The following is a 26,106-nucleotide window of genomic DNA, read 5'->3' on the forward strand; positions in this document are numbered from 1 at the left end:
CAGTCCTTACATCTCCAGCACTGAAGGATCTCGTGTCCTCGTGTCGTGTTGACGGCAGCGTGGGCTGGTCTGCGCCCACTCGGCTCAGCTGGGGCTCACCTGCTGGGTAAAACCTCCCCTGCAGGGCCCTCAGCACAGTGTCTGTCCCTCTTATGGCAGGGGGGCTTCTTGGGAATGCTGGATGTGCTGCAGAGATGGTGTGTGAGGTGTGTATGCACAGTGCAGCTGCTGTCACTGTGTCCCTTGCTGGGCACTGGGGTATCCTTTGGGAAATGGGCCTGTGCTGAGTCTTTTTTATCTTTTTTTTTGGTTGTGTCCTAACACCTGCATGACCTAGACTTTAAACTGTGGTGCTGATCTGCAGAAAGGGAAGGAGACTGACAGCCATGGTTGTCTGGATGCCAAACACCCAGGGTAAAGCTGAACGCAGCCAGTGCCTCAAGGAACCGGAGTTACAGCACTGTGTTGTTGTGAACTGCAAGTTTTTGTTGTCCTAAGCTGCTTCTGTGATGCTTCCAAAACTTTCCAAGGCTTTAACTGTGCCATGCAGCTGTCAGTATTACAGAGACAGTGCTAGAGGCTGGAATTCTTAGCTGAAAGAATGGTGGTTCCTCTAAATGGCCGCAGTCAGGGAGTGTTGGCCACGTGTCTGTCCTGTCCCTGGTTGGTCTGGGCTCTGCAGGGATCCCGGGTCAGCACCTGGGAGGGCTGTACCACCTGTTTATCCAAACTGCCAGTAAAAGGGCTGAGAGCTCCTTCAGTGGCCAAGCTGTGCCGTAAGTGTCTTTGATTCATCTGTTACTGGAAATGGTTTGATAATTCACTTTGTTTGCGTAGCGCTGCGTGGGGACCAGGGAGAGAGCTTGGGTTTGCTGTGGGTTTGAGCAGCCAAATGTAAATTGTTATTTTTGTCCCTATCCATGTTTTGCGTGTGGTTGGGTTGCTGGTTTGACATTATGAACAAATGAATGTCTCCTTTTAAACATAGGGTGCTCTTTGTTCCAGGTCCCTCGAGTGTCCTTTTTTGAGGTCAAACGGGATATAGTCTTAAAATCTGGTTTGATTTCAGCTGTTTACTATGAACACTGTAAACAATCTGCAGTCCTCACTGACTGAATATGGGTTCTTGGTTGACTGACAAAAAAACTGCAGAAAATTTAGAAAATGATTTTTGGTTAATGTGGTTACCACGTCTGCCCTGTCTCCTCACCTCCTGCCCACTCATCCTGAACTCTCTGAGCATTCAACTACATGGTGCCCATCTCTAGAAGGTCAGGCTGTTTCTGACATCACAATGTCCCCAAATTCACTGGAAATGTGACTTAATCCACCACATGGAGACATGAAGCTTCAGCAGTGTTTGCTTTCCAGACAGAAAAGCAACTTAAAAGCACGAGGCGTCTGTCCAGAGGCGAGAAGTGGAAACTTGTGTGTCAGTCCCGTCTCTGAACCAGCTCATTTTTCTTCAGTGGAGGATTTTATTGTTTTTTTAACTCAGAGAACGGCGTCAGGTGCTTCATATAAGCACAGAGACCAGTGACTGATATTTCTCAGGGTTGTGGAATGAAATTACACATTCCTTCCTCTCTGGGAGACACTCAGAGGAGCATCACCCTGCACCTCCAGCCCCCGAGGAGCACGGTGACATTGGCACAGCCAGTGGCACGTCTGGGTGCTCTGGCACCCTCAGAGCAGGGTGCTGGCTCCCAGCTGAGCACTCAGGTCAGCTCTGGAACCTCCATTGCATGAGAGGTTTATGCAGACTAAGCTCTCAATGGTTAATTTTGGCATCCAGTTGCCCTTGGTGGTATGTGAAGTATTCTGTAGCCTCATTGTTCCTGTCCTTCCTCTGGAGCCTGTGCAGAAATGTCACAGGCTGGAGGGCTGTGCCTACGTGCAGGGCTCGGGGGGTGGCCCCTGCTCCCAGTTCTTCATCAAAAGTGAAATTTCACGCCCAACCTAAAAAGGGTTTTTTGCAGCCTAAGCAGGACTGACTCATCAGAGGGGCAGCAGAGTTTTCTGTGTGAGAGACACAGAGAGAAGTGTGCTGCAACTGTGTGTCACTGTCCGTGCCAGGGACAGGGGGACCCTGGTTTGGGCAAAAATATGCTTAGGAGAGAACTTGTAGGAAGACACCTGCTGCAGTAACTGGATTTGTTTTCTTGCCTGCAGGAGAATTGCTAAAATATTTCCGAAATTGTTGAGAGGCTGGAGCCTTGTGCTTTGTTTTAAGGACACTCGCTGCGCTCCGAAATTCCCGCGGTGCAGAAGATGTGAATGACCTTGTTTAGGAGCTGAGCTATTACCTGTTGATCAGTGGAACACTTCAATTGGAGCAGCCCTTGCTGAGCTCTGCTGTCAGTCTCCAGCTCCTCAGAGTAATAAATTTATGACCATGCAAATGCCTTAATGAAATACGACGGGGCAATTTGAGATGCTACCTTTGCTTTTCCCAGCAAGTGAGCTGGGGGTCAGATTTGACTTGGTGATGGTTTTCCTTCCCCAGCCCTGGCTCAGGTTTGCTTATGGAATAAGTTTATCTGATGAATAAAAAGTTAATTGACAAGTTCTTTGAAAAAACACCTCGAGTCTGTTGCTCAACATGAGCAGGCAAAGGCAGAAGTAGGTTGCTGTGCAGTCAGGAGCAGCACAAGTGCTTTGATGGATCTTGGTAATTAGTATTTACTGCGAGTCAATTATGTCACAGGTATTTTAATTAATGGGTGACTGGGGAAAAACACAGCCACCCGATGAGAAACCTGCACAAGTGATTTATTGTTATTATTTTCCAGAACAGGTATCTGTATCGAGCCCCCAGTTTTAATGGGCTTTAGGGAGGGACATGGAGCATTTCAGCCTAATTTTGGCCAGAAGTCTTTCGAGGCCAACTCGATGTCCCTGCTGAGGGCTTAGAACCTCCTGAAGGGGGCCAGGGGATAACAAGCCCCTGGGGTTTGGGTGACTGGTGCCTCTGCTGACCTACCCTGTGGGCTGTGCCAGAGGGGACAGGGCTTGTGTAAACCTCCAAAACTGTTCCTGTGAGCTGGGGAAGCTTGGAAACCCCCCTGGTCCCACGTGTGGTTACTGGGGACTCTCCAGGGCACATCTTGAGTTTCTCCTGGGTTTTTATGGCGCTGTCCTCAGTTCCATAATCGTGCAAGCTGCTGTTCCTACCTGTATCTCTTACCTGCTACGTTAGTTTTAGCCAGATTTGCATATTGGGTAGAAAGGTATTAGGAAAGGGCAGTAATTGTACCTCATAATTCATCTGCCACTTTGATTTTTATGCTTTTACTGGCAGAGTTTTGCCTGTTCTGCTGATGCTTCAGGGAGAGGGATGCTTTCTTTCCTCCTTTCTCTGCCATTTCTGCTGCCTGTCTCCTGCCTGCCCATCCCTGCTCACGGGACAGTGAGGACTGGCTTCTGTAAGCCTGGTGCTTCCAGGTTTTAGGTGGATTGACTCCAGTTGGGTCACTGCTGTGTGCCTGCCTTTGTGATCTCTTGGAGAGGCTTTTCCTGTCCGTGTGTGCAGTGCTGCCTTCCAAGGAAAGCCCAGCTGGCAACAAATACTACCTTTGAGTGAGAGTGCAGGCTTTCAGCAGAATATTTGGGAGTGCTCAGATTTCCGTAGTGGAAGCCAGTTCCATTTTTATAATGAAATGCTTTCTTGGATATTGCAAGGATGTTTTTTCACCAATCTGCAGAGAGGGATGGTGTTAAATACCTCCTGCAGCTCGTAGCTCTGCTGGCTGGAAAGCTGAGGAGCAGGTTGTGTCTGTAACTACCTGGGACCTCACTGGTTCCAGCAGGAGTTATCTGTAAGGCATGTTAGACCAAAGACACAAAATCCAGAGGGAAGGTGGGATGGCACATGGCCAGGAACCTGCACCTCTCAGTGTGGAGATGATGTGATGTGAGGCTTTGGTGTCTGACTGAAGACAAAGGTTGGAAAGCTTTGTTTTTACTTTGATGTAGAAAAAGATACTAAAACCTTTGCCTTTGTCACAAAACAACTCTGTTTTTCCAGCCGTCCCCTCAGCTGTCCTCTAAATAAAATAAATGTCAAGCCCTTCCACTGTCTGTCCTTCCCCCCTCAGATCACCTGGTGGCCCACGGGCGCATGGCCGAGAAGGAGGCCCGGAGGAAGTTCAAGCAGATCGTGGCTGCTGTCAACTTCTGTCACTGCAGGAACATCGTCCACAGGGACCTGAAGGCAGAAAACCTCCTCCTGGATGCGAACCTGAACATCAAAATAGCAGGTGAGCTGAGCAGAGCGGGCTGGGGGGAAGGCAGCTGCTTTCAGGAGTTCATAAATGTGGGCATTGGCTGCTTCCAGGTATTCAGGGGGAAGGAAACGCAGTGCAGCTAAAGGAAGCTTTGGATTTCTGTGTGGCCTGCTGCCCAGAGCTGAAACTGCCAGGTTGCAGCCAGGAGATTTATGTCTCTCTTCGAGTAGTGCAAAGTAGAAGAAGGAGGAAAAAGAGCAGGTTTGGCTTCCCAGGCAGACATGTGGCTGCAGACACTCTGGTGTTTGGTCCTCCGGGTAATGGGTGAGACAGTGTCACAAAAGTGACCTTGTTCTGAGTCCTGCTGCTGGGTTAGGGCTTCTTCAGAGCAGGTCAGGCTAGGTGAGAGGGAAGGAATGGCAAAGCAGGGATGACAAGGTGGATGGCAGAGCAGTGAAGGGGAAGCAGCACTCCTGGAGTCATTCAGGATGAGCTCTGACAGAGCCAGAGTGGCCCCAGGGCTTTGGGGGCTTTAGTCACTGCAGGGAGAGAAGCTGAAGTTGCTGAACACACAAGGCCCTCTGCTTGTTCCCAGAGTTGTGCAGGACAGTGGGAATTTTTGGCACTAACTGCCCTTCCAGAGACCTTTCTCCTTGGACATTTCTGTACTGACCTAACACAGACCTGCATGTCTGATCCTCTGACCGTGAGACTGAATCTTGGCTGCTGAGCTCTGGGGGGCACTGACTAGGACTGACTTTATTTGGCTTTGTGGGATTATGTAGCAACTGATTGAAACAGGAAGATTTAATGCTGGCCTGGTCATCCAATTTCATGGGCTTTTGAAGTGGAAGACCTCATACTCACCATTTAATTCTAGCAGAGCCTAATGCACAGCAGAGCAGCTTTGGAAAGCCCTTTGTTGCCCCCTCTCCTAACAGACTTCCTGGGAGAGCTTGTGCCTTTTACAAGCATTTGTCATTTGTTTGTTTGTTTTGTTTTGTTTGTTTTTTAAACTGCTGAGAGCTACAAAACTTTTCTTTCTGAGCAATTTTACTGCTGGGAGGTGGGGAGCTGCTCCTCTATCTTGATACCATCTTGAAGAAAGGAAACAGTCTTGTTTGTTGTGTTTGCTGTTCTCTCTCTTAGCTGTTAGGTTAGAGTTTAACACTCAGCTCTGGTAAAATGATTAGTAATTTCTTAGGCTTCCCTCATCCTCACTTTTTGAGGAGGGAATGGGGAGGGAATAGAAAGGAGGGAAGGACCTGATGAACCTTCCTCTGGACGCTTAACAGTCTGAACCATGTCCTGCTTGGCACAGGGGTGATAACCTGCTCGTGCTGTCCTGGGAGCAGGAGATAAGTGAGACACTGATGAAGGAGTGGAGCTCCTGGGAGTAGGAGTGGAGAGGTCATGGAGCTCCGGGGAGAGGCTGCTCAGGAGGTCTCTGAGCAGCACTTTCTGGTGGTTTGTGCTGCACTAATGATTTGAGGCCATCTTGTGTTCACGGGGAAAATCCGCTCTGTGTGCAGGGGGAGGGTGCCTGGCAAACAGCGGGAAGTTAAAAACTAACCCAGGTGGAAACTGGAATTCCACTGGATTTGCTGAAGAAGTGTCCTCGTGAGCAGGCTGACAAGCTCTGAAAATTGTGGAAACCTTTTTTTATCTAAGGGAGTTGGAAACTCCTTTCCTTCCAAATCTGTGCTCCCAGAATGACTGCAGGAGATAGTCCCCACCCTGGTGGTGGCAGTGTTTGCCTTGGCTGGAAGATGCAGTAGTGCTTTGAAAGGTAGCCTGGAAAAGCTGATTTATGGTATAGGATTTTCCAAGTATTAAGTTTTCTCCCTATAACTCATCAATTACAACTTGACACCAGTTCTTCCATTGTTTCAAGAGTGCAGAAATCAAGAAGTGATAGCAACAGATCTGCTTCACACCAGACCTCCCAGGATAAGTGCACAAAGCCAGCTGCAGTGGTGGAGAATCAGCTGAACCTTCACTGCCAAACCCATTAACAGTGTCTAACTCAAACTTCTGGAGTTTTCCAGGCTCTCAGCAGTGCAGATTTTCTGGCACATTCCTCCTGACCTCCATTTGCAGCTTTAAATCCCTTACCTGGCACTAGGCAGGCACCTGGCTCTGAGGGAGGGAGCGTGGCAGCCCCCGAGTGGGGCAGTGCTGCTGCTCTCACTGATGGTCACTATTTGGGGTTTTTTTTTGATTGATTGCTGCTGTACTATTTTTCCATAAACAGTGAGATCCCAACGCCGTGACCCTCGCTCTCATTTTTCCCATGGATGCTTTTTCTCCAGTGTACCTTCTCAGAGTCTGAGTCAGTAGCTGCTGGCACTGCATTCCCTGTGCTCCCGGCCGGAGAGTTCAGCCAGGAGTTGATGATTGCTAAACACCCAGGCCTTCCCGGGGATGGTTTTGGAGAGGAATCTGATCTATGCATCGCTTTGCATTCATTTGCAAGAGTCTGCTGCTCCTTCCCCTCCTGAGGATAAAATCCCCGTTGGGCAAATACTGACGCCACTCCCTGAGCTGTGCTCTGAGGAAACGTGAGGGACTGAGCCCATGTTTTGTAACAGAGATGTTTCTTTTAAATATTTTCCCTATATCACATCGTTGTGACTTACCTTGCTCTTACAAAAATGCCCTTTTCCCTCTGCATCTGTTTGTGGAATGAGACCTGGTTGCCCCCTGAGGATTTGGATTTATAGGTCAACTTGGCCTGTGACTTCCCATAGATTTTAAGAAAGTTTATTTAAGTGGTAATTTGCGGTTTTGTTTGGTTTAGATTTTGTTTGTTGCTCTGGGGTTTTCAAATCCTTCCCTGAACTTTTTTTGGGGTTTTAAAACCCTGCTGTTTTCCCCAGCCCTGACCTCGGTCACTCAGCACAGGTGGGAGCTGGAAGCTGTTTCCAGCCTTTGGGCAGTGTCCATGTATGACAGAGCCTCTGGCTCCAGCTCCCTGCAGAGCCCAGCAGTGTGGAGGTGCCGGGCAGAGCAGCAGCTGTCCACAGGGAGAAGCTGTCATCCCAAAATCCGGGGCAGCCATGGGGTGAGTGCAGCAGCTCCGGGACCCGCTGGCTGAACGGTGCCGTGCCTGTGGCCCCCTGGCCCTGTGCCCTAAGGAGAGACTGCGGGTTCCTCTGGGCCCACCTCCTGTTCCTGGCCAAAAAAGCTGTGGATCCCTGGGCAAACCTCAGCATGATGTGGAAGGGGTGAAGTTTCCCAGCCAGCCAATCTCCAGCAGCTCTTGGGAAGCAGAGAAGGGTGTGGGAGGCAGCTGTTGCATGTCTGTTCTGAGGCCGTGGTGCTGCCAGCTGGAATGGCACCACCCTGGAATGGCACAGCCCAGGAACAGCATATCCTTGGGATGGCACAGCCCAGGAGTGGCATATCCCTGGGATGGCCCATCCCTGGCATGGCACACCCTGCCTGTGCTGCTGGTGCTCACCATGACCAGTGCAGCACTCCAGTGCACCTTGGGCCTCTCATGTGTGCAGGGCTGGAGCTGCTCCTGGCTCTGCAGGGCAATAATCACTCCTTGGAAAATTCAGGTGGTTCCCCAAGTGCTCAAAGCCCCCCCGAGTACATAAAAGGAAAATAAAAGTGTCTAAACCAGAATAACTTGCTCAGAATATGGGAAGTACCAAAATTCCACAGTAGGAAGGAGTTTCCATCTAAACCTGACCCAAATGCTGTGTTGGGAGGTGGAGTCACATCCAGTGCTGCAGCGTTTGGTGCTTGTTCCAGTGGCCATAATTCAGGCACTTGTTACACATCCTGCTTTGAACGTGAGACAGCAGCTCAAAAGCTTGCAGAGGTGGAAAAGACAATTGTGCAGCTGAGTGCTGTTTCCCTGGAATGGTCCTCCAAAGGCTCACTGGAGGTTTAAATGGCTTCATAGCTGGCAGTGAAAACCCAAAGGGTGTGTAACTGCCTTGTTCTGATACCGTGGTGCTTTTAAAGAACATTTTACCATCTCTGTGCTGTTTTGAGGTAGGGTTTGAGCAGCCTGGTCTGCACTCCAGGTGTTTCCACAGGAACAGGCTGTGTTAGGTATTCTTCATAAGCATAAATCATCTCCACAGCAAGGACTTTCCCCCTGTGGAGGGACAGGAAGAAGGAACTGGGCTGTGCCCTCCTGGAGCTGAGCTGGCAGGAGCAGCACCAGGTGGTCTGCTGAGTTCTGCAGAAGCTGTTTGAAGGAGGAGAGGAGTCACCTGAAACTAGGTCATGGAAAATCCTGTGAGGAAAGCAGTGGGAGCACGGACTCACAGTTGGTGCATTCTGTGGAGTGCTGGTGGGGTTTGCCATGCCCCTGGCACAGAGGTGTTGGCCATCACTGGCCTCACTGATGGCTTGCTCTTGGGATTTGGTGTGGAACTGGTAATTAATTGGTAATTAACTGGTAGCATTGAATGTGTTAGAGCAAACCTGGAGTTTTATGTGATTTAGGAAAACTAACCTTTCTCGATGGCTACAGGATTCATGCAAAGTCCTTCCCTTGGAGCATGGATAAAAAGCTGTAAGGAGAAATTAGCAGATAAAAATGAAGATTCATTTTCAAGGTGAATGTGTATTTATTTCAAGAAATGGGGGGAAGAAAAAAACCTTTGTGCTTTTGTATCTCAGGTATTCTTTATCATTTGTATGCAGGTATTAAAACACGCATTTTCAGTCAAATTTTCCTTGCACAACTTTGGGATCTTCTGTTTCACTGCCAGGCTGTGCATCACCCCAGATCCTCTTTCTGACCAGTGACAGAGGCAAAACTCATCTTCAGAGGTTTCCACTTGCTGCAGCTGCACTGTGTGTTTTTGCCACGATGTTTTTAGCTTTAATCCATCAGAATTGAGTGTTCCTGGCCCTCCTTGCTCTCCCACACCCTGCTGTGAGGAGCTGCTGCTGCTGCAAATGCCATGAGAAATGGCCTTGTTGCTGTGGGTCCCCGTCCCTGGGCATTAATGTCACCTGCCCTCCTGCTGGCACGTCTCTGGCACTAACAGAGGCACAGCCCTGGCAGTGGTCCCGCTCCTGGATGGAGCTGCTGCTGAGGACACCTCCTTCAGGGACATGGGCACACCTCTGTGACAGTGTGTTTGCTTCAGTTCAGCTGAGGCAAAAAGGGGAAAGCAATTCAGTGAAGATTCTTTCTGTTTAGGAGAGCCAGCTCACTTCTCTTGGGTTCAGCCTCGTTTCCTTACCCCTTCCAGTGCAGGTCCCAGCTGTGAGCCAGGGGGAGGCAGGTTAATTAACAGAGAATACCATTAGTGCCCACATAAGCTGATGGCTGGCTGCCTCTGAGGTGAAGACCTTTCTTTTGATTTCCCTTTCAGGATTTATTATTTGCTGTTGGTGAAGTATTTGTAGAGCTGCCCACCATAACCAAAGTTTCCAGCTCCTGTAGTGCTTTCTGGAAAAATCAAAATTCCTCTTCTCTTTTGCTTTTGCACTGTCTGTGCTGGCAGCTGCCCTGGCCCCAGGGAACTGGGAAACGTGACATGGAAGAATCCAAAGGTTGGGAATTAACTGAAGATTTATGTGGGATTTCTTGATTACAAGATGAAAACCCCATTCCAGACCATCCACCTGACTTTCAGCAACCCTCAGTGATCTGATCCCTGGTGTATCGATTCCGGCATGGAAATCACATGGCTGAAAAATGAAGAGCAAAATTCTGGAAAGATCTTTGTTCTGCTAAGCAAAAGCAGTGTGGGTTTAGTGTGTGGAGCAGGCTGAAGTAGTGGGTTTTTTGCAGCAGGTGTGTTTTATACTGTACAAAGTGGATGTGGCACTGTTCATACTTGGTCTTTCGTCACCACCCCTGGAGGAATGACTGGACGTGGCACTCAGTGCTCTGGTTAGTTCAGGACAGCTGGAGTGAATCACAGTCCTCCAATTGATTCTCTTTGTTCTTTCAGATTTTGGGTTCAGCAACATCTTCACCCCTGGCCAGCTGCTTAAAACCTGGTGTGGGAGTCCCCCCTACGCTGCTCCAGAGCTCTTTGAAGGCAAGGAGTACGATGGGCCAAAGGTTGACATTTGGGTATGTGATGAACCTCTTTCTCTCTGACTTTGATCTAATTCTTGCTCTGTTTGTTTGGCTTTGCTTCCTGAACACTCAGTGCACGTCTCAGAGAAAAGCCCTGACATGGCAAAAATTGTTTTCTGAAGAAAACGCTTCCAAAATCACATTCTGGCCACCACGTCCTGTTTTCTCTGTCGGGAGGTGCCAAAACCATGGGCTGCCCAGAAACGCATTTAAATTTAGTTTTTCCCACCGGCCCGTTTGTGACGAGGGGTTTGTTTTTGGGCGCAGAGCCTCGGCGTGGTGCTGTACGTGCTGGTGTGCGGGGCCCTGCCCTTCGACGGGAGCACCCTGCAGAACCTGCGCGCGCGGGTGCTCAGCGGCAAGTTCCGCATCCCCTTCTTCATGTCCACAGGTAAGGGATGGCACGGGGGCTCGGCAGTGCAGGGCCTTTCACCACACCTGCTTCGGTTCTGGCCCTTTATGGCTCGTGAGTTTGCAGCCACAGAGATGGGCGTCTGTGTCCTCGTGCTGCAAAAATACCTCTGAGTGCTTTAGTAATAAATCTTGGGTTTGAAAAGTGTGATTAATTTTCAGATAAAAGAGTCATACGTGGATCCTTGGTTGCCTGCTGTGAGGTTAAGGAATAATTTTGCATGGGCTGCATGGAGTTTCCCAGCTGAAAACTGGTTCTCTTCATGCAGCAAATTCCACTAAAATGTGGTGCTTTCAAAGCAAGCTTAGATCCCACCCCAAAGGGGGAGAGCCCCAGCAGTGCCCCACAGTGGCAGCCCAGGGTTAATATGATGGAGAAATCATTCACAGTGAGCTGTTGAGTGGGGAATGGTCAGATTGCTCTTCAGTCCCCAAAAGTCAGTCATGTCATGGTGGGGAGGGACAGGGTGACAGGGAACCACCTCAGGGCTCTGTGTGGCCAGGGTGGCTTCCCTCCTTCCTAGCACAGGAAATCAATGTCTGCAGCAAAGAGGCACACTGGGGACTGACACACTTTGCCTGGGAAGGAAAAAGCCCTTTCCCTCTCTGCAGGAACCTTGTCCCTTCCCAAGGGTGACATGGCCTCTCTTCCCTGGCAGAGTGTGAGCACCTGATCCGCCACATGCTGGTCCTGGACCCGAGCAAGCGGCTCTCCATGGAGCAGATCTGCAAACACAAGTGGATGAAGCTGGGGGAGGCTGACGCAGAGTTTGACAGGGTGAGCAGGGAGTGGGGGCTGCTCGGTGCCTCAAACAGGCTCCGGGCACGTGGTGCTGCCGTGTTGGTCCAGCTCTCTGGGAACTCTCATTCCCAGTGCTGGTGTGCTGCATTTCCCCTTTCTGTGTCTCCTGGCCTTGCTTGTCACATCCTTCCTCCTCTGCATACGTTTTTGTATCTTTCCCTGTGGCACTGGGAGCTTGAGGCACTAGATTTTGGGTTGCTGTGCCATCAGCCTTCAGACCTCATGCCAGCTGCAGCTGGAGCCCGGTGCACTGTGACTCATCAGTGTGCCTTTGGGAATGTCAGCACTAACTCTGAGCCTGTGCCCTCCCAGCTGATAGCAGAGTGTCAGCACCTGAAGACCGAGAGGCAGCTGGAGCCGCTGAACGAGGACGTGCTGCTGGCCATGGCGGACATGGGGCTGGACAAGGAGCGCACGGTCCAGGTGAGGCCCTGCCGTGTCCCGCCCGTTCCCACTGGACATCAGTGTGTTCAGTGGCAGCTGAGCATCCCAGCAGAGCATGGAGTGTATTTTATCACTTGACAAAGAGGACTGAGTGCTCTTCCTTTCCCTGCAGTCCCTGCGGGCCGATGCCTACGATCACTACAGCGCGATCTACAGCCTGCTCTGCGACCGCCTCAAGAGACACAAGAACCTGCGCATCGCGCCGTCCCCCAGCATCCCGCGCACCATGACCTTCCCCTCAGCCAATATCCAGGTACACCCCACTTGCCTGGTGTCCTTCCAGCCCTGGAAGGCCAGCCAGTCCCCTGCCTGCTAAACACAGGCTTGCTTGTGGGTGTCCTCAGTGTTCCTTGTCTGAGAATTCTCTCCTCTGACAGAGGAGAAGGAACTGTGAGGGTTACTGGGAGCTGGAGTTCACTGCTCAGGACTGCTCTGTGGTGCTTCTTCCTCGACTTGTGCTGCTGTTGAAGCAATGAGCACTTGTTTTGGGGGAGGCCAGTTCATAGGGGAAGCAGAAGGGACAGTGCCCGAGCAGAAGGGAGTTGGGGAAATGAGGCAACCCCTTGAGAACTGAGAATGAACAGCTCTGCATTGGCTCCAGGGTAACCTCCCAGATGCTTAGGGCTGTGCACTGGTGTTAATCCAGCAGTGTTTGTAAAGGGGTTGTAAGCAGTGCTGTCTTTGTGTCTTCTGATGCTGATCTCTCCACTCAGCAGACAGAACAGACAAGCAACACCATGAACATCAATGTGCCACAAGTCCAGCTCATCAACCCTGAGAACCAGATTGTGGAGGTGAGGTACCCCCCCAATGGTCCCTGCAAGTTCTTTTCCCAGCTTGCATTAAAGCCTTTCCCTTGATCCTTGTATTTCGACCTCTCCAATGTTTTCCCTGCCCAGACTGATGGAACAATGAACCTGGACAGTGATGAAGGGGAAGAGCCCTCACCCGAGGCTCTGGTCCGATACCTCTCCATGAGGAGGCACACAGTGGGAGTGGCTGACCCACGGTGAGTACTGGAATCTAAACTCCCAGCTGGAGGATTAATGGGACCTGAAGATTTACTCCCAGCACATGACTTTGGTCCTTCTGGGTGTTCCTTTAAAAGTCTCAGTCCCACTGCACAACTTGGTTAGTATTTCAGATGGGGATGAGAAGCTTTCCTCCTCCTCTTCCTCATCAGCTCTCTGTAAGCTATACTGGTGTGCAAGACAGTGTCTCACCTGAGCTGCACTGATGTCATGTCCAAGGTGAAGGTTTTGTGATAAGTGCCATCAAGGTTAATGCCAAGAGCTAGTTCTGGCCAATCTCAGCATGGAGGGGGAAAAGGGACAAACAAAAACACAGGAGTGACTTGGCTGATCTGTGTGACCATTTTCCAGAGCAGTAAGAAGCTTTTTGTGAAGGGAAGCTGTGTGTACTGGGTCTGTGAGGGGTTTTCCTCACATCATGGCTAATTCACCTCTCTGAATGTGATTGCATAGGACGGAAGTCATGGAAGATCTGCAGAAGCTCCTGCCCGGCTTCCCCCGTGTCACTCCTCAGGCTCCGTTCCTGCAGGTGACCCCGAATGTGAACTTCATGCACAACGTGCTGCCCAGGCAGAACCTGCAGCCCACAGGACAGCTGGAGTACAAGGTAGTGCCCACTGTGCTCCCTGCTGTGCTCTGTGCCCTGCCAGGCTGGGGGGGTGTTTGTGCTTGCTCTGTTTGCCAATTCCTTGGAGTCCAGAAGCCTCAAGATTTACTCTCTTTAGGTATGACTCCAATTGGTTCTTGAGTGTAGGTTTAGATTAGATATTAGGAACAAATTCTTTACTGTAAGAGTGGTGAGGCCTTGGCACAGGTTGCCCAGAGAAGCTGTAGCTGCCCCATCCCTGGAATTGTTCAAAGCCAGGTTGGATGGAGCTCTGAGCAACCTCATCTAGTGGAAGGTGTCCCTGCCCATGGCAGGGGGTTGGAACAAAATGAGCTTTAAGCTTCCTTCCAGCCTAAATCGTTCTGGGTTTCTGTCATTCTATGGAAAAGCTGAAGAACGAAAGAACAGTGCAATATGAGATTAATTGGTGGGCTGGGGAGGAATAGGACTGTGCTGCCTGGCTTTGAGCTGCAGGTTGCAGGCTGGCAGCTAAAGCAGCGTGCAGGGAGATGGAGAGTTAAACCCTGCTCCTCCATTGACACTGCCTCTCGCTGCCCCACATCACCCGAGATGTTGGTGACATTCCTGAAGCCCAGGAGGCTTCTCTTCTGCCCGTGTCTGGTTTGTGACCTTGGGGTCTGGTTCGGGGTGGGTGACTGGGCTGTCTGTGTCCCCAGGAGCAGTCCCTGCTGCAGCCCCCCACCCTGCAGCTGCTCAACGGGATGGGCCCGCTGGGCCGGCGGGCGTCGGACGGCGGGGCCAACATCCAGCTGCACGCACAGCAGCTGCTCAAGCGGCCCCGGGGCCCCTCCCCGCTCGTCACCATGACGCCAGTGAGTACCAAAGGGACAGGAGAGAATGGGGGTGTGCTTAAAAATATCTCCTCCCGCAGGCAGAGGTGACTGTGTCCAGGTCACAGCAGACTCCGCGTGTAGGATGTGCCTGCTTGCTTCCAAAGGTTCCCCTGCTCTGGAGCAGTGGGGTGCTCTATCCCCATGCAGGAGAGTTGCTGTGCTCTCTGATATCTGGCAGCCAAGATGGTGTTCCTCTCTGGAATTGACAGTGTTTATGCATTTTTTTAATGATTGCTTTTCTTCTCCTTTGCTGATGCCATGGAGAAACTGAAGTGTCCATCTTGGGCATTCATGCATGTTCTTTCTTCCTCGGTGCGTCTGTATCAATGAATTTTCCATGTAGCAGCAACCTTGTACAGGCAGTTTGACTGGGGAGGGAATGTTGGAAGGGGTTCTTGGCCGAGTTTCTTTGTTGCTGCAGAGGAGCCAACACACAGCCCTGCAAGAGCTCCTTTGGGAAGGTCAGGTGTCCCCTCAGTGGATGGGACTGTGCTGGCTGTCCTTTAGAACTGTGGCTTCTCTTCTCTCCACAGGCTGTCCCAGCTGTCACCCCTGTGGATGAGGAGAGCTCTGATGGGGAGCCAGATCAGGAAGCTGTGCAGAGGTAACTCCCGCTCTGTTAACGTTTGTCCTTCCTACCTCCACGAGGCTCACCCTGGGGTGTTCCACAGCTGAATTCAAACACAGCAACCTCACCAGGGCACCAAACTTGATTACAGCAAAAGCTCAACACTTCTCCTGTTCCTGTGGGTGTTGATTACTGCAGGCAATTGCTCCTCTGGCACTACTGGGTGCTTACAAAGCTGGATTCCCCTGAAATGGGTAGCTGATTGAGCAGTAGGTTCTCCAGAAGCTCTTGGAACTGCTAAATTCCTTTGCTTAGTGTGCAGCAGCATGCAATCCACACTAACCTGCCAAGTGAGTGCCGAGGGATTCCCGCTCCCCGCTGAGTGCTGGAGGTGGGAGGATCTCCTCTGTGGCCTTGGGTACCAGTGCAGCTTTTGTATCAAGACATGCAGTAAACATCCAACTCTGATGCCTCAAACAAAGTGAGCTTGCTGGAAATACGGGTACCTCTAGCTGCTAATTTTAGCATTAGGCCTTAAAATAGCCTGCTCCAATAAGGAAAGGATTATGAGCTCTCAGGCTGGGAACTTCTGTTCTCTGTGTCTGCTCCAAACATGTAGTAGGAAGGGGATAGAATATGCTTGTACTTTCTCAGTCCATGAACACACTAACCATGGCCTCACTAACATTTTCTTAGTAGCTTTTGCACAGTTCTTCTCTGCTAACCAGCTGGTGCACTATGTGTGGTGGGTGCTCCTGCTTCTTACCTTGAAGAGCTTTCTGGATCCCCCGCTTTGTACAGGCCAGCACCTGAGTAAGGGAGGGGTTCTTCAGGGGCTCAGAAAGGTTCAGACTGGGGATTGTTACAGACAGAATGACACTGGGGTGGGTGCAGGTCATACTCCAGAGCCTTGGCCAGCTCTGCTCCTCTTGGTGCTCCAGAGGAAGTGTGAGCAGTGACAGACTGTGCACTGAAATTCCTTTTGCCTACCTGAGCTTAGAAAGTCTACTTTTAGCATCAATAATAGCCTCGGTAGTCATTAAAAGTTGTAATTTAGGGCCCATAATGTCCTCAGACAGCTGGCAGTCTTTCTATGCAAACCAGATAAATCTCATTCTTGGCAAGGGGATGCCTGAACATCTTACCTGGGCAGATTTTCACTGCTCTAAACCCAGAGGTTTCAGTTGAGCCTTTAAAGCATTAGCTCAGCTAGAAACATTTTGAAACCTCCATCCAGCATTTTGTAGGTTGCAAGGCACTGAAATGTTCAGATCCCACTGGAAGCCAAATCCCCTTGGACCAAGAGGTCACTGCTGCTCTCGACAGTGCTGCCTTTAGTCCTTTCACAGCACATGTTCTTCTTCCACCAGATGGCCTTGAAAAAGCACCATCCAGGTTGTGTGTTAACTTGCTCTCCACCCCTTGTGTTGCAACATGTCAGTAGTCATCAGAGAAGGGTAAATAGCATTACCATAATGGACAGATGCAAATATTTAGCTTCTCAGAACACTGCCCCAAATACTCTGTTTGCAGCCACCAGTGAGCAGCTTTTGCCCTCCTTAATCTGACCTTGAAAGCAGAGCGTAGGTCTTCTCTCTGTTCCAGGGAACAGTCACGTCTCCTTGGAGCTTTGGGAAACTTTCTTCCACCCGAAACGCTGTTAGAGCTCATGATTGGATTGTTCCCTGGAGGGCTGAAATAAAATGATCTTAGCAAACCACAGCAGCAAAGCTCTTTGGGAAACTTTCCCCATCTGCATCAAATGATTCTTAAACAGCTAATGGCACAGGCTTTGGCGGGGCACCACAGCGCTCTTAACCTGCTTCTTCTGCTTAAGTGGCTTCAGTAGCAAAGAGAGGCTGGGTTTGGGCAAGGCAACGACTGTACTGCTTGCTGCTCTTTCTGCTTCACAGTGGGAGCTGCAGGGGACAAGAGCAAAGGTGAGAATTCCCAGGTGTCACTGGCCAAGTGGTCTTTGGCCCGGTTACCACCTCACTGCTGGTTCACAGGAGCAGAAGGAGTTGAGTTCGCATTCATCCCTCCTGGCCTTGAGTGGGAACAGCTCTGGGAGGGAGCCCCGGCCCCCTCCTCACCCCCAGGGCAACCTGGGCAGGGGCTTCACCTGCTCTCTGCTGGCCCACACCCCGGCTGCCCTGGGCAGGGCTGTGCCAGGAGCAGCAGGGCAGGGCAGTGGCTCTCAGCGCTGTGTGGCCCTTCCTCACATCCTCGTCGGAGCAGAGGCTCCGAGTTCCACACTCCCAGTCTTTGGGGGGGTTGCAGGAGACCTGCAGCTCTTTCCCAGTGCAGAGGGGGCTTTCCTTCAAGCCGTTGCCTCCCAGCTGTGGTGTAAGAGGCAAGCCCAGGGACTCTCACTGCTCGGGATCTCATTCGCTGTGCCTCCCACGCGGTTCCCGACTCCCTGGAGCGGAGCAGGGACTAGATGGCGCACTTGGACCGGGCTGGCACCAGCCCTTCCTCAGCCTCAGCCCTTCCTCGTGCTCCTCGGGCAGCCCGAGGCTCTGCCCACCCCGATCTCTGCTGGGGTGTCCCCCCTGCACCCTTCCCTGCGGGATCTGGGGTGCAAAGACCACCCTGGAAGGTGCAGCAGCTTCGCTCTGTGCCTGCTCTCTGCCCGGCTCTTGCTGGGTTATCATCTGTCTTGGCTCCCGTGGGCACTGGGGCCTTGGGAGAGGGAGGCAGACCTGCTCCAGTGGAGGGAATGCCTGCTGAGGGCAGGCAGTCACCTGGGTATTCCCAAAGGGATATACCAGCAACGTGGCTTTCCTGCTGGGAAGAGCGAATGGCTCCTCTTTCCTTCCGAGGCTGGAGCACCAGCAGCTGAAACTACACTTGTCCCCTAGGCACTGACAACCCAGTGCTGTGACAGGCATGGGCAGCGTGCCCATGGCGTGTTCTGAGCACTGCAGAAGCTTCTTCCTTCCCGTTTTCTTTGGATTATCTAACGCTCCCTGTTTTTGGAGTACTCCCATCAGTCTCTTATAAAATGTGCTCCCGCTTGTTGCAGATACTTGGCAAATAGGTCAAAAAGGCACACTCTGGCCATGACCAACCCTACAGCTGAAATCCCTCCAGACTTGCAGAGGCAGCTAGGACAGCAGTCCTTCCGACCCCGGGCTTGGGCTCCACACCTGGGACCCGACCAGCACCGGTGAGTAACGGCACCGGCCGGCCGGGCAGCTTTGGGCCAGGAACCCTGTCAGCTGGCATCCAGAACGGAGCTCTGAGGACATCCTGCCTGGCAGGGAGGGATGAGGAGGAGGAGGAGGAGTAGGGTTGAAGAGCAGACCCACAGAGCAGAGGGTGTCTGGCCGCGCTGGGGCCGTGAGTTCCACGCTGGCACAGGCTCCCTGCCTGCAGGGACGAGCAGGAATTGGCTGGCTCTTCCCTCCAGTCCCATTTTTGTGGCTGGAGATGCTTTCCGGGAATGGCTGCCATCACAGAAAGGTTGGGAATAAGCTGTTTGTTTTAAAGGAAAGCTTTTCCCTGTTGTAATGTTAATGTCAGAGTAGCAAATTTGCTACAGAATGTTTTTTGGAGGCAGATACAAGCAAAAGATTACACCAAGTCATCCACAGCAGGGCTTAAAACCCTCACTGTTCTGCACCAGAGTTGTGTGTTCTGACTGCAAAGTCTCTTTGCAAAGCTCCTCAAGAGTCATTTTGTTTCTAATCTGAACCCTTGGTGGGAATGATGTGGGGAAAGGAAGCTGGGGTGGTAAGAGAAAAACAATCAGTGTCTGGGAAAGGGGGAACCGTGGGATTGGATCTAAACAGTCTCAGAATGTGTGGGAGGGACACTCCTGGTGGAGAGGTGTTAATGTGACTGAGTCCTTGTCACAGCAGCAAACCGGAGATGCTAATGCTCCAGAGGGAGCTTAAGAACCTCTTAATAAAAAAACCCCTCTTATAAAAATGCTTAAAAGTGCTCTGAACCCTCTGTGCCGGGAGCAAACCAGCTGCACACTGGAGTGTGCTGCCTGTTGGGAAAGCAGTGGCTGCCAGGCCAGGCTGGTGCTGGTGTCCAGCCCCTCAGGCAGCTCACACTGGCAGGCTTGACAAAGCCCTTTTTATTGTAGCCAGAGACCTGCTGAGCTGAGCACTGATGTAATCAGCAGGGACAGGTGAACTCTGAGCAGACTGAGGCAGTGCTAGTGCCACGCTGGAGCTCCTGAAAACCAAGATAAGCACCTCTCTGCCCTGAAGTTACTCCCTCAGAGGTGCCTGGGGGATGGGAAGAGCAGGAGGGGAAAGATTTCTAGGGCCACAGCTTGATAGGAAGGGGAGAGCAGCTTGCAAAACAACCAGAATGTGCTGTGTCCTGCTTTCAGGATTGCTGCAAATCCTCAAGGTAAGCCAGGTCCCTCACACAGGGAAAGGAGCGGAATTTTTACAAGACTTAAAACACATTTACCCTGTAAATAACGTTGGTGTCACCTCTGCCACTTGGATCCGGAGTCCTGAGGCTGTTGCATCACGAGCAGGGTGGTATCTGTACTTTCCACCCTCAGTGTCATAACATGCTGTGAGCCTGGCTCGTGTTTTTCCTGTGAAATCACGGAAATTTCGTCTGACCGTGGCCTAAACAGAGTGTCCCACATTGAGTCCAAGACATACCTGGCACAGGAATTACCAGTCTTGTGTCATTATGTAAATAAACCCTGTTGTTGAATGGCAGATGGGTTTTATTTTAGCCCTTAACCTATTTTAAGCCATCTTATAGTTTCTTACGTAGCCCCTGATTTTGGTTACGTTGAAATATCTGGAAGCCAAATTGAAGTACAGCAACTGTACTGGGCAGTGCAGCTGTTCTGCCTTGGCCACACAGCCTTCAGAACCTCAGCACCTTGATTTTATCTGTAGCTTCTGCTTTCCATCAATGCAACAGGAGAACAAATGGATCGGGATAATGGATGGGATGGCATCAAAAGGCAGGAGCACAGCTCTGTCCTTGGAAGAAGGTTGTGTGTGATCTACAGAAACTGCAGTACATCCTGCTAAGGCAGAGACAGTGACAAAACTGAACCCAGTGTGCTGGAAGGGGTCCAGCATTGATCACTCTCTGATAAGGGGAGCCTGGAACAGGCCTTGGATGGGCACTGGAGTTAAGGACCAGTCCAGGTGCAGCCAAGTGGGCACCTAATAATATTGTGATAATACAGGTGGCACCTAATGTCAGGGCAGAGGAGCTCAGTGGTAATGGGGAGCCCCAACCTTGGGAGAAAACAGCTCCTGAAAAAAATCTGGCTCCCTCTGATGGTGAAGAAATCTCATTGAGAAGGGAAATTGCTCGTGGTGTCTTGGGCACAGTTGCCTCAGTACTGGCTGTGTCTGCCTTTGAGATGTGCCCAATGCAGGGCATCCAGGTGACAGGGAGGCTCTGGGTGTTAAGTGAGAAGGATTTCCCCCAAGTGCAGAGTTCCCTTCCCATCCCCTTTTTAGTTCAGGGGATCCCTAAGCATGAATACCAGCCTCCCTTCCTCTTTGGAGCTGCAGAACACATCAGGCTTCTCTCTCTCCATGTGCCATTCCTGTTTTCCACAGACATCAGGTGTAGTCAGGGGAGCTGGAAGACTCAGGAAGTGGCTACTGAACTGGTGAATTTTAGCTTTTTAGGATGCTGAGTGGTTTCTATAAACCTTTTCCATCTGAGGGATAGATCCATCTGTCTGGATGGACAGTGAGTTGCTGCCCATCTGGAATCTCATTTGTAGCTGAGTTGTCTCCAACATAAAGCACATTTACCTGCCCAGGCACCAAGGATACTCAGTGATCCTGCTTCCTCCTCAAGGTGATGGTGGCACTTTATTTCTCCTTCTAAACCACAGTTTATTCTGTGTGAGTGGGCAGGTGGAACTTGGCACAGCTGGTGGAAGTGAAATGGCTCTGTACTGGAGTTTGTTTTTTGGCTGGTGCCACTAACCCCCTTCCCCATGTTCAGCTCTATTTACAAGGACTCCAACACCCTGCACCTCCCCACCGAGCGCTTCTCCCCGGTGCGGCGCTTCTCCGACGGTGCTGCCAGCATCCAGGCTTTCAAAGCCCACCTGGAGAAGATGGGCAACAACAGCAGCATCAAACAGCTCCAGCAGGTGAGAGAGGGGCGGGGGTCTCGAGAGAGCCACTGCAAGGGCTTTTTATTGCCTCGGCCTTGCTGCTTCGGGAAGGAAAAGGCGGAATCTTTATGTTAAAGGCTGAGGGGACACAGTGGGGACTTCCCACCTGAGGGGCTGCTCCCTCTCTGTGTGACTGCAGCAACCCCTGAGTGTCCTCTGAGCATACAGGCAGTTCACCTGCAGCTGGGGAGCTGGGCAGCTTCCACCCCCCTCTTTTTGGGGAGGAAATGTCATGCTGTGCCCACTCATGTGTGTCCTGCCTGCTCTTGCAGGGCCCACCAGGACTGCAGCTGCCCTGTCACGTTCTCTGTGGCAGCAGTATTGGGGCTGTTCCAGGGTGTCCCAGGAAAGGACAGCTCCTGCCACCGCAGTTTGGAGTGTGTTGTGTGATGCTCCCTGCACAGCCAGGCACATCTTGCCGATGGCTGGAGCAGGATTTGGCCCCAGGACAGGCCTTTCCCCTTGCAGCACCACAGAAATGAGATTCTCTCCTCACCGTGAAATGTCATTACCAGAGCTTGTTGCCTGCACTAAGGGAACACAACGGTGCCAGCTCAGTGTCACATGCACCCAGTGCTTTTCTGTTGCCTTGCCACATTATTGCACACCTGATTCTGTCAAATTAAATGGATTAGGCTTTTTTTGCCAGCTTTTTTTCGGAGGGGTGGGATGCAGAGCATGCCTTTTTGCACAGCAGTGAGTGTGCACGAGAAGGTCATTTCCAGAACGTGCTGGGTTCCTTGCAGGAGTGTGAGCAGCTCCAGAAGATGTACGGTGGGCACATGGACGAGAGGACGCTGGAGAAGACGCAGCAGCAGCACATGTTGTACCAGCAGGAGCAGCACCATCAGATTCTTCATCAGCAGATTCAGGTACTGGAGCCCGAGCCAGAGCTGCTGAAGGCTTAGCTGTGTTTTCCTGCTTTGCTGCAGACACAACTCGTGAGCGGGTCCCGGGGGGATTGAGGGAGGGCAGTTTTTGCTGGGCTTGCTGTAGCAAGACCGAGCCTGAAGGATTTCAGCAGAGATGTTTGTACAGCTGCTGTGGTAGCTGTGGTAGCCAGGGCTGCAGTGAGGGACTGAAATTCAGTGCATCTGGTTACATCCTGCTTCACCCAGCAATGTTTCTAAATTTACTAACTGAAACATTGACTGCAAACACTTTTTGTTTTCTTGTGGTGCCTGGTTCAGGATTGTATCCGACCTCCACAGCCATCTCCACCCTTGCAAGCTCCATGTGAAAACCAGCCAGCTCTGCTCACTCACCAGCTTCAGAGGTAAAGAAATGACTTTAGAAACACTCTGGGGAGTGGGTTTTACTTTTACTCAGACCTGGGGATGAGCTGACACACACAGGAGAGGCCAGGCTGAGTTGGAGGTTTATGAAGTGAGACTGGCACAGCCATTTCCCAGGTGAATGTGCCTGATCCTTTGAGCTGGATTCTGTCAGAAGGATTTTAGAAACAGAGAAACATGATTCAAAGGCACAGACCTGCTTTGAGCAGGGGACTGACAGTCCTGCCTTTTGAGTGGCTTGAAGATGCCACTTCAGCAGCTGGGCTCTCTCATGCCTCCTGCATGTCTCACACCTCTCCAGGCCCTCAGTGAGGTCACTGTCTTTGCCCTCAGCACCCTGACCTGTGGGTGAGGCAGGCTGAGTTACGGGAAAGGAGAGCAGCGTGTGTCACTGCACACAGTGAGTCAGGAGCTGAGCCTGGGGTGTCCTTGTCCCCAGTTTTCTGTCGTAGTCACCAGGTCGTGCTCACTCCCTGTGTGATTTGGACAAGGCAGGTGGCTCTTGGAAGAGAATACAAGCTGCACAGAGCTTGGGATCCCCAGCAAGGGCTTTGAGGTGTTTATTTAGAACGAGACGTGCAGCATTTGGCGTCAGCTCTCACAGTTGAGAAGGAATCTTAACGAGGAGCAGGCATGATGAGAAGGTGCTTGTTTCCCTGCGTAGGTTACGGATCCAGCCATCCAGCCCGCCCCCGAACCACCCCAACAACCACCTCTTCAGGCAACCCAACAGCAGCCCACCCCCCGTGAGCAGCAGTGTGCTCCAGCCCCATGGTAAGCAGTCCTGGGAGCTGGGTGGGCCCCTGGCAGGGCTCTGTGGTCCCTCAGACCTCAGGGAAGCAGTGTGGGGGTGCCAGGGCCTGAGTCCCCCACGGCCCAGGCGCTACACAGTTTGCTGATGATGTAAAAGATTCTCCATCTGGCAGCAAGGGCTGGTGTTATCGAGAGCTCGAGAGGAGCTGCCAGCTGGAATGTGCTGTTGGGTTTCTTGTCACAAGATCCTTACTTATCACTCCTGGGGGTGGGGAAGAAGGGCTGATATTCTTGGGTTTATGCAAATCACTGTCAGCTCTGCTGAGTTTCTGTTTCTGTGCAAGGGACTCTCGCTGTGACCTTTGCACGCTGGCACAGCATGACAGAGCACTCAGGAGCCTCACTCCTCACCCCCACAGACACGTACTGGGCTCCCAGCATGGCCCAGAATCATAGAGTGAATCATAGTTTCGTAGCCTGGTTTGGGTTGGAAGGAACCTTAAAGATCATCTCATTCCACCCCCCTGCCATGGGCAGGAACACCTTCCATTAAACCAGGTTGCTCAGAGCTCCATCCAGCCTGGCCTTGAACACTTCCAGGGATGAAGAGCAGATCTCTCTCCCAAGCCTCACCATGGGCTGACAGGAGTGCTGAGGGTCTTTGTTCCTTGTAGGTGCTGCCTCCCAGTCCCAGTTCCAAGGGATGCCATCCCACAACACAATCTTCCCGCAGTCCGGTAACTGTTCCCCCCCTCCAGCCATGGGGCTGACGTGCCTGGGCCTGCAGCAGCAGTCGCAGCCTCAGCAGGTCACAATCCAAGTGCAGGAGCCCGGCGACATGGTGGGCAGCAGCCTCCTGCCCGGAGCCCCCGTGGGCGGGCAGGGCCTGGCGTCCCACGCGCGGGGAATGTCCCTGAGCCCCAGCGCCAGCCAGATCCAGATGCAGCACCGCGCCAACCTGATGGCCTCCCTCAGCTACGGCCACCGGCAGCTGTCCAAGCAGCTCAGCGCCGACAGCGCCGAGTCGCACAGGTGAGGCCTCCCTCCCTGCTCCCGGCCCGGGGAGCGGGGTGGGGAACAGGGAGGGGGTGTCTCGGGATGAGATGCAGTGTCCTTGCCAGCCCGGGCCGTGCTGTGCTGGTTTTGGGGGGCTCGCTCCCTCCCTGCCCTTGGGAAGGAGTTCCTGAGCCAGGCCAGGGCTCTGCAGGGCTGCTCTGCCACGTGCCTGAGGAAGCCCCTCGGGCTGCCTGCTGAGCAGGGCGGGCAGCCTGGCGTGCTGAGCCACTGCAGTGCAGTCACTCGTCCTTTTCCTTGAACGTGAACAGGTATCCCCCCGCCAACTACGACCAGGTGCACTTACACCCCCACCTGTTCCCGGAGCAGCCCCGCGTTTCCCCCAGCAACTACAGCCCGTCGGGAGGAGTCGGGTTCCCTCCAGCTCAGCAAGCTCTGAAGGTCCCGCAGCTTGACCAGTATCCCAGTTTCCCTCAAAACGCACATCAGCAGCAGCAGCACTACACGGCATCGGCACTACAGCAGGCACTGTTGTCCCCAACACCTCCCGACTACAGCCGACACCAGCAGGTACCGCACATCCTCCAGGGACTGCTTTCCCCCCGGCACTCGCTCACGGGGCACACGGACATGCGGCTGCCCCAGGCAGAATTTGCACAGCTCATCAAACGGCGGCAGCAGCAGCAGCAGCAGCAAGAATTCCAAGAGTTGTTCAGGCATATGAGTCAAGGGGATGCTGGGAATATGGGCACCAGCGTGGGACAGAACCTCTCAGAGCGCCAGTCGTTGTCTTTGCCTTATCAGAGTGCTGACACGTACCACCCCCAGAACAGCCCCCAGCATCTCTTAAAAATCAGGGCGCAAGAATGTATCCAGCAGGTCCCTGCGCCCCTGCCGCCGCCGCAGGGATACGGACACCAGCCAGCCCTGTTCCACTCGGAGAGCATGGAGGAGGACTGCGCCTGCGAGGGAAACAGGGACAGCTTTCCTGACAGTAAGAGTTCAAACACATTGACCAAAGGTTGCCACGAGACCCCTCTGCTTGTAAACGCAGGAGGGCACGGGGACCCCGAATCTTTGCTAGGAACTGCTAATCCCGCGCAGGAGCTGGGAACGCACCAGTACAGGCATCAGCCCGCACCCGGATTCAGGAATAAGGTGCCCAGCAGAGGTAAGGCTTCCTGCTGCCCGTGCAGGCCAGTGTCCACCCGTGCCGGCCGTGTCCCTGCCCAGGACACCTCCCCGCCCGGCACGGCAAGGGTTTCCTGACATGTTTTGCACAGCATGGAATTACTGACATTCTTTTTGGCTTTTGTGGCCTTAAGTAAATGGCAGGCACAGCCTCTGTAATAAACAGGGTTGAGTAAGGAGGGAACCCAACCGACTGCTTCCCTTAGGAATTTGACCTACTTCTGCAGGCAGGTAAAGCCCAGGCCCCAGTGTGCCACCATCTTTTCAGGGATGCTGTGTGCTGGCTATGGATTTATTCTTGCTGGTGATGTTCCCCATTCCTTGTAAACACAGGATAGGAAGAGTTCAGCTGCTAGCACACCCCGAACTGTAGCAGTGTGTCCATGTATTCCTGCTCTTAAGCACAGACCCTCGAGTCCAGGCACTGCTAAAGCTGCCCCAAACCCACACAGTAACAGTGCTGGTCAGTGTGCTGTGGCTCAGGTGGCCTTGCAGCCTCTCTGGCACTTGGGAAGCAGCAGCGAGATTCTATCCTTGCTTGAACTGGAAAGGGTGAATTCTGGAGAAAATGAGTTTAAACTTGCCATTTGTTTCTGAAGACCTTTCCTGCTCCTTGGAAGCAGCTGCGCCTTTGCTCCTCAGTGGCTCTGCTGGCAGCGCTGTGCTGTCAGAGAATTCCTGCCTGAGCTGTAATTCCAGGCTCCTCTGCAGGA

General features: G+C 52.3%; 1 protein-coding gene across 4 annotated transcripts in view; it reads left to right on the forward strand.

The window, feature by feature from the left end:
- The window catches only part of SIK3 (SIK family kinase 3), a 72,741-nt gene that overhangs the window by 40,498 nt on the left and 6,137 nt on the right, over positions 1 to 26,106 (forward strand). The window contains exons 4-21 of one of the 4 annotated variants that reach the window (XM_064634738.1): positions 4,098 to 4,259; positions 10,160 to 10,284; positions 10,558 to 10,681; positions 11,361 to 11,479; positions 11,816 to 11,926; positions 12,060 to 12,200; positions 12,664 to 12,741; positions 12,847 to 12,956; positions 13,432 to 13,585; positions 14,263 to 14,418; positions 14,973 to 15,043; positions 18,033 to 18,176; positions 20,966 to 21,116; positions 21,887 to 22,012; positions 22,331 to 22,416; positions 23,100 to 23,209; positions 23,863 to 24,220; positions 24,514 to 25,373. In XM_064634738.1, the coding sequence (XP_064490808.1) occupies positions 4,098 to 4,259; positions 10,160 to 10,284; positions 10,558 to 10,681; positions 11,361 to 11,479; positions 11,816 to 11,926; positions 12,060 to 12,200; positions 12,664 to 12,741; positions 12,847 to 12,956; positions 13,432 to 13,585; positions 14,263 to 14,418; positions 14,973 to 15,043; positions 18,033 to 18,176; positions 20,966 to 21,116; positions 21,887 to 22,012; positions 22,331 to 22,416; positions 23,100 to 23,209; positions 23,863 to 24,220; positions 24,514 to 25,373 (3,186 nt within the window). Of the gene's footprint in view, positions 1 to 4,097; positions 4,260 to 10,159; positions 10,285 to 10,557; positions 10,682 to 11,360; positions 11,480 to 11,815; positions 11,927 to 12,059; positions 12,201 to 12,660; positions 12,742 to 12,846; positions 12,957 to 13,431; positions 13,586 to 14,262; positions 14,419 to 14,972; positions 15,044 to 18,032; positions 18,177 to 20,965; positions 21,117 to 21,886; positions 22,013 to 22,330; positions 22,417 to 23,099; positions 23,210 to 23,862; positions 24,221 to 24,513; positions 25,374 to 26,106 lie in introns of all 4 variants that reach the window. The other 3 variants (XM_064634741.1, XM_064634739.1, XM_064634740.1) reach the window with 3 other exon arrangements.

Source organism: Pseudopipra pipra, chromosome 23 (genome assembly GCF_036250125.1).
Source record: "Pseudopipra pipra isolate bDixPip1 chromosome 23, bDixPip1.hap1, whole genome shotgun sequence".
Lineage (NCBI taxonomy): Eukaryota > Metazoa > Chordata > Aves > Passeriformes > Pipridae > Pseudopipra > Pseudopipra pipra.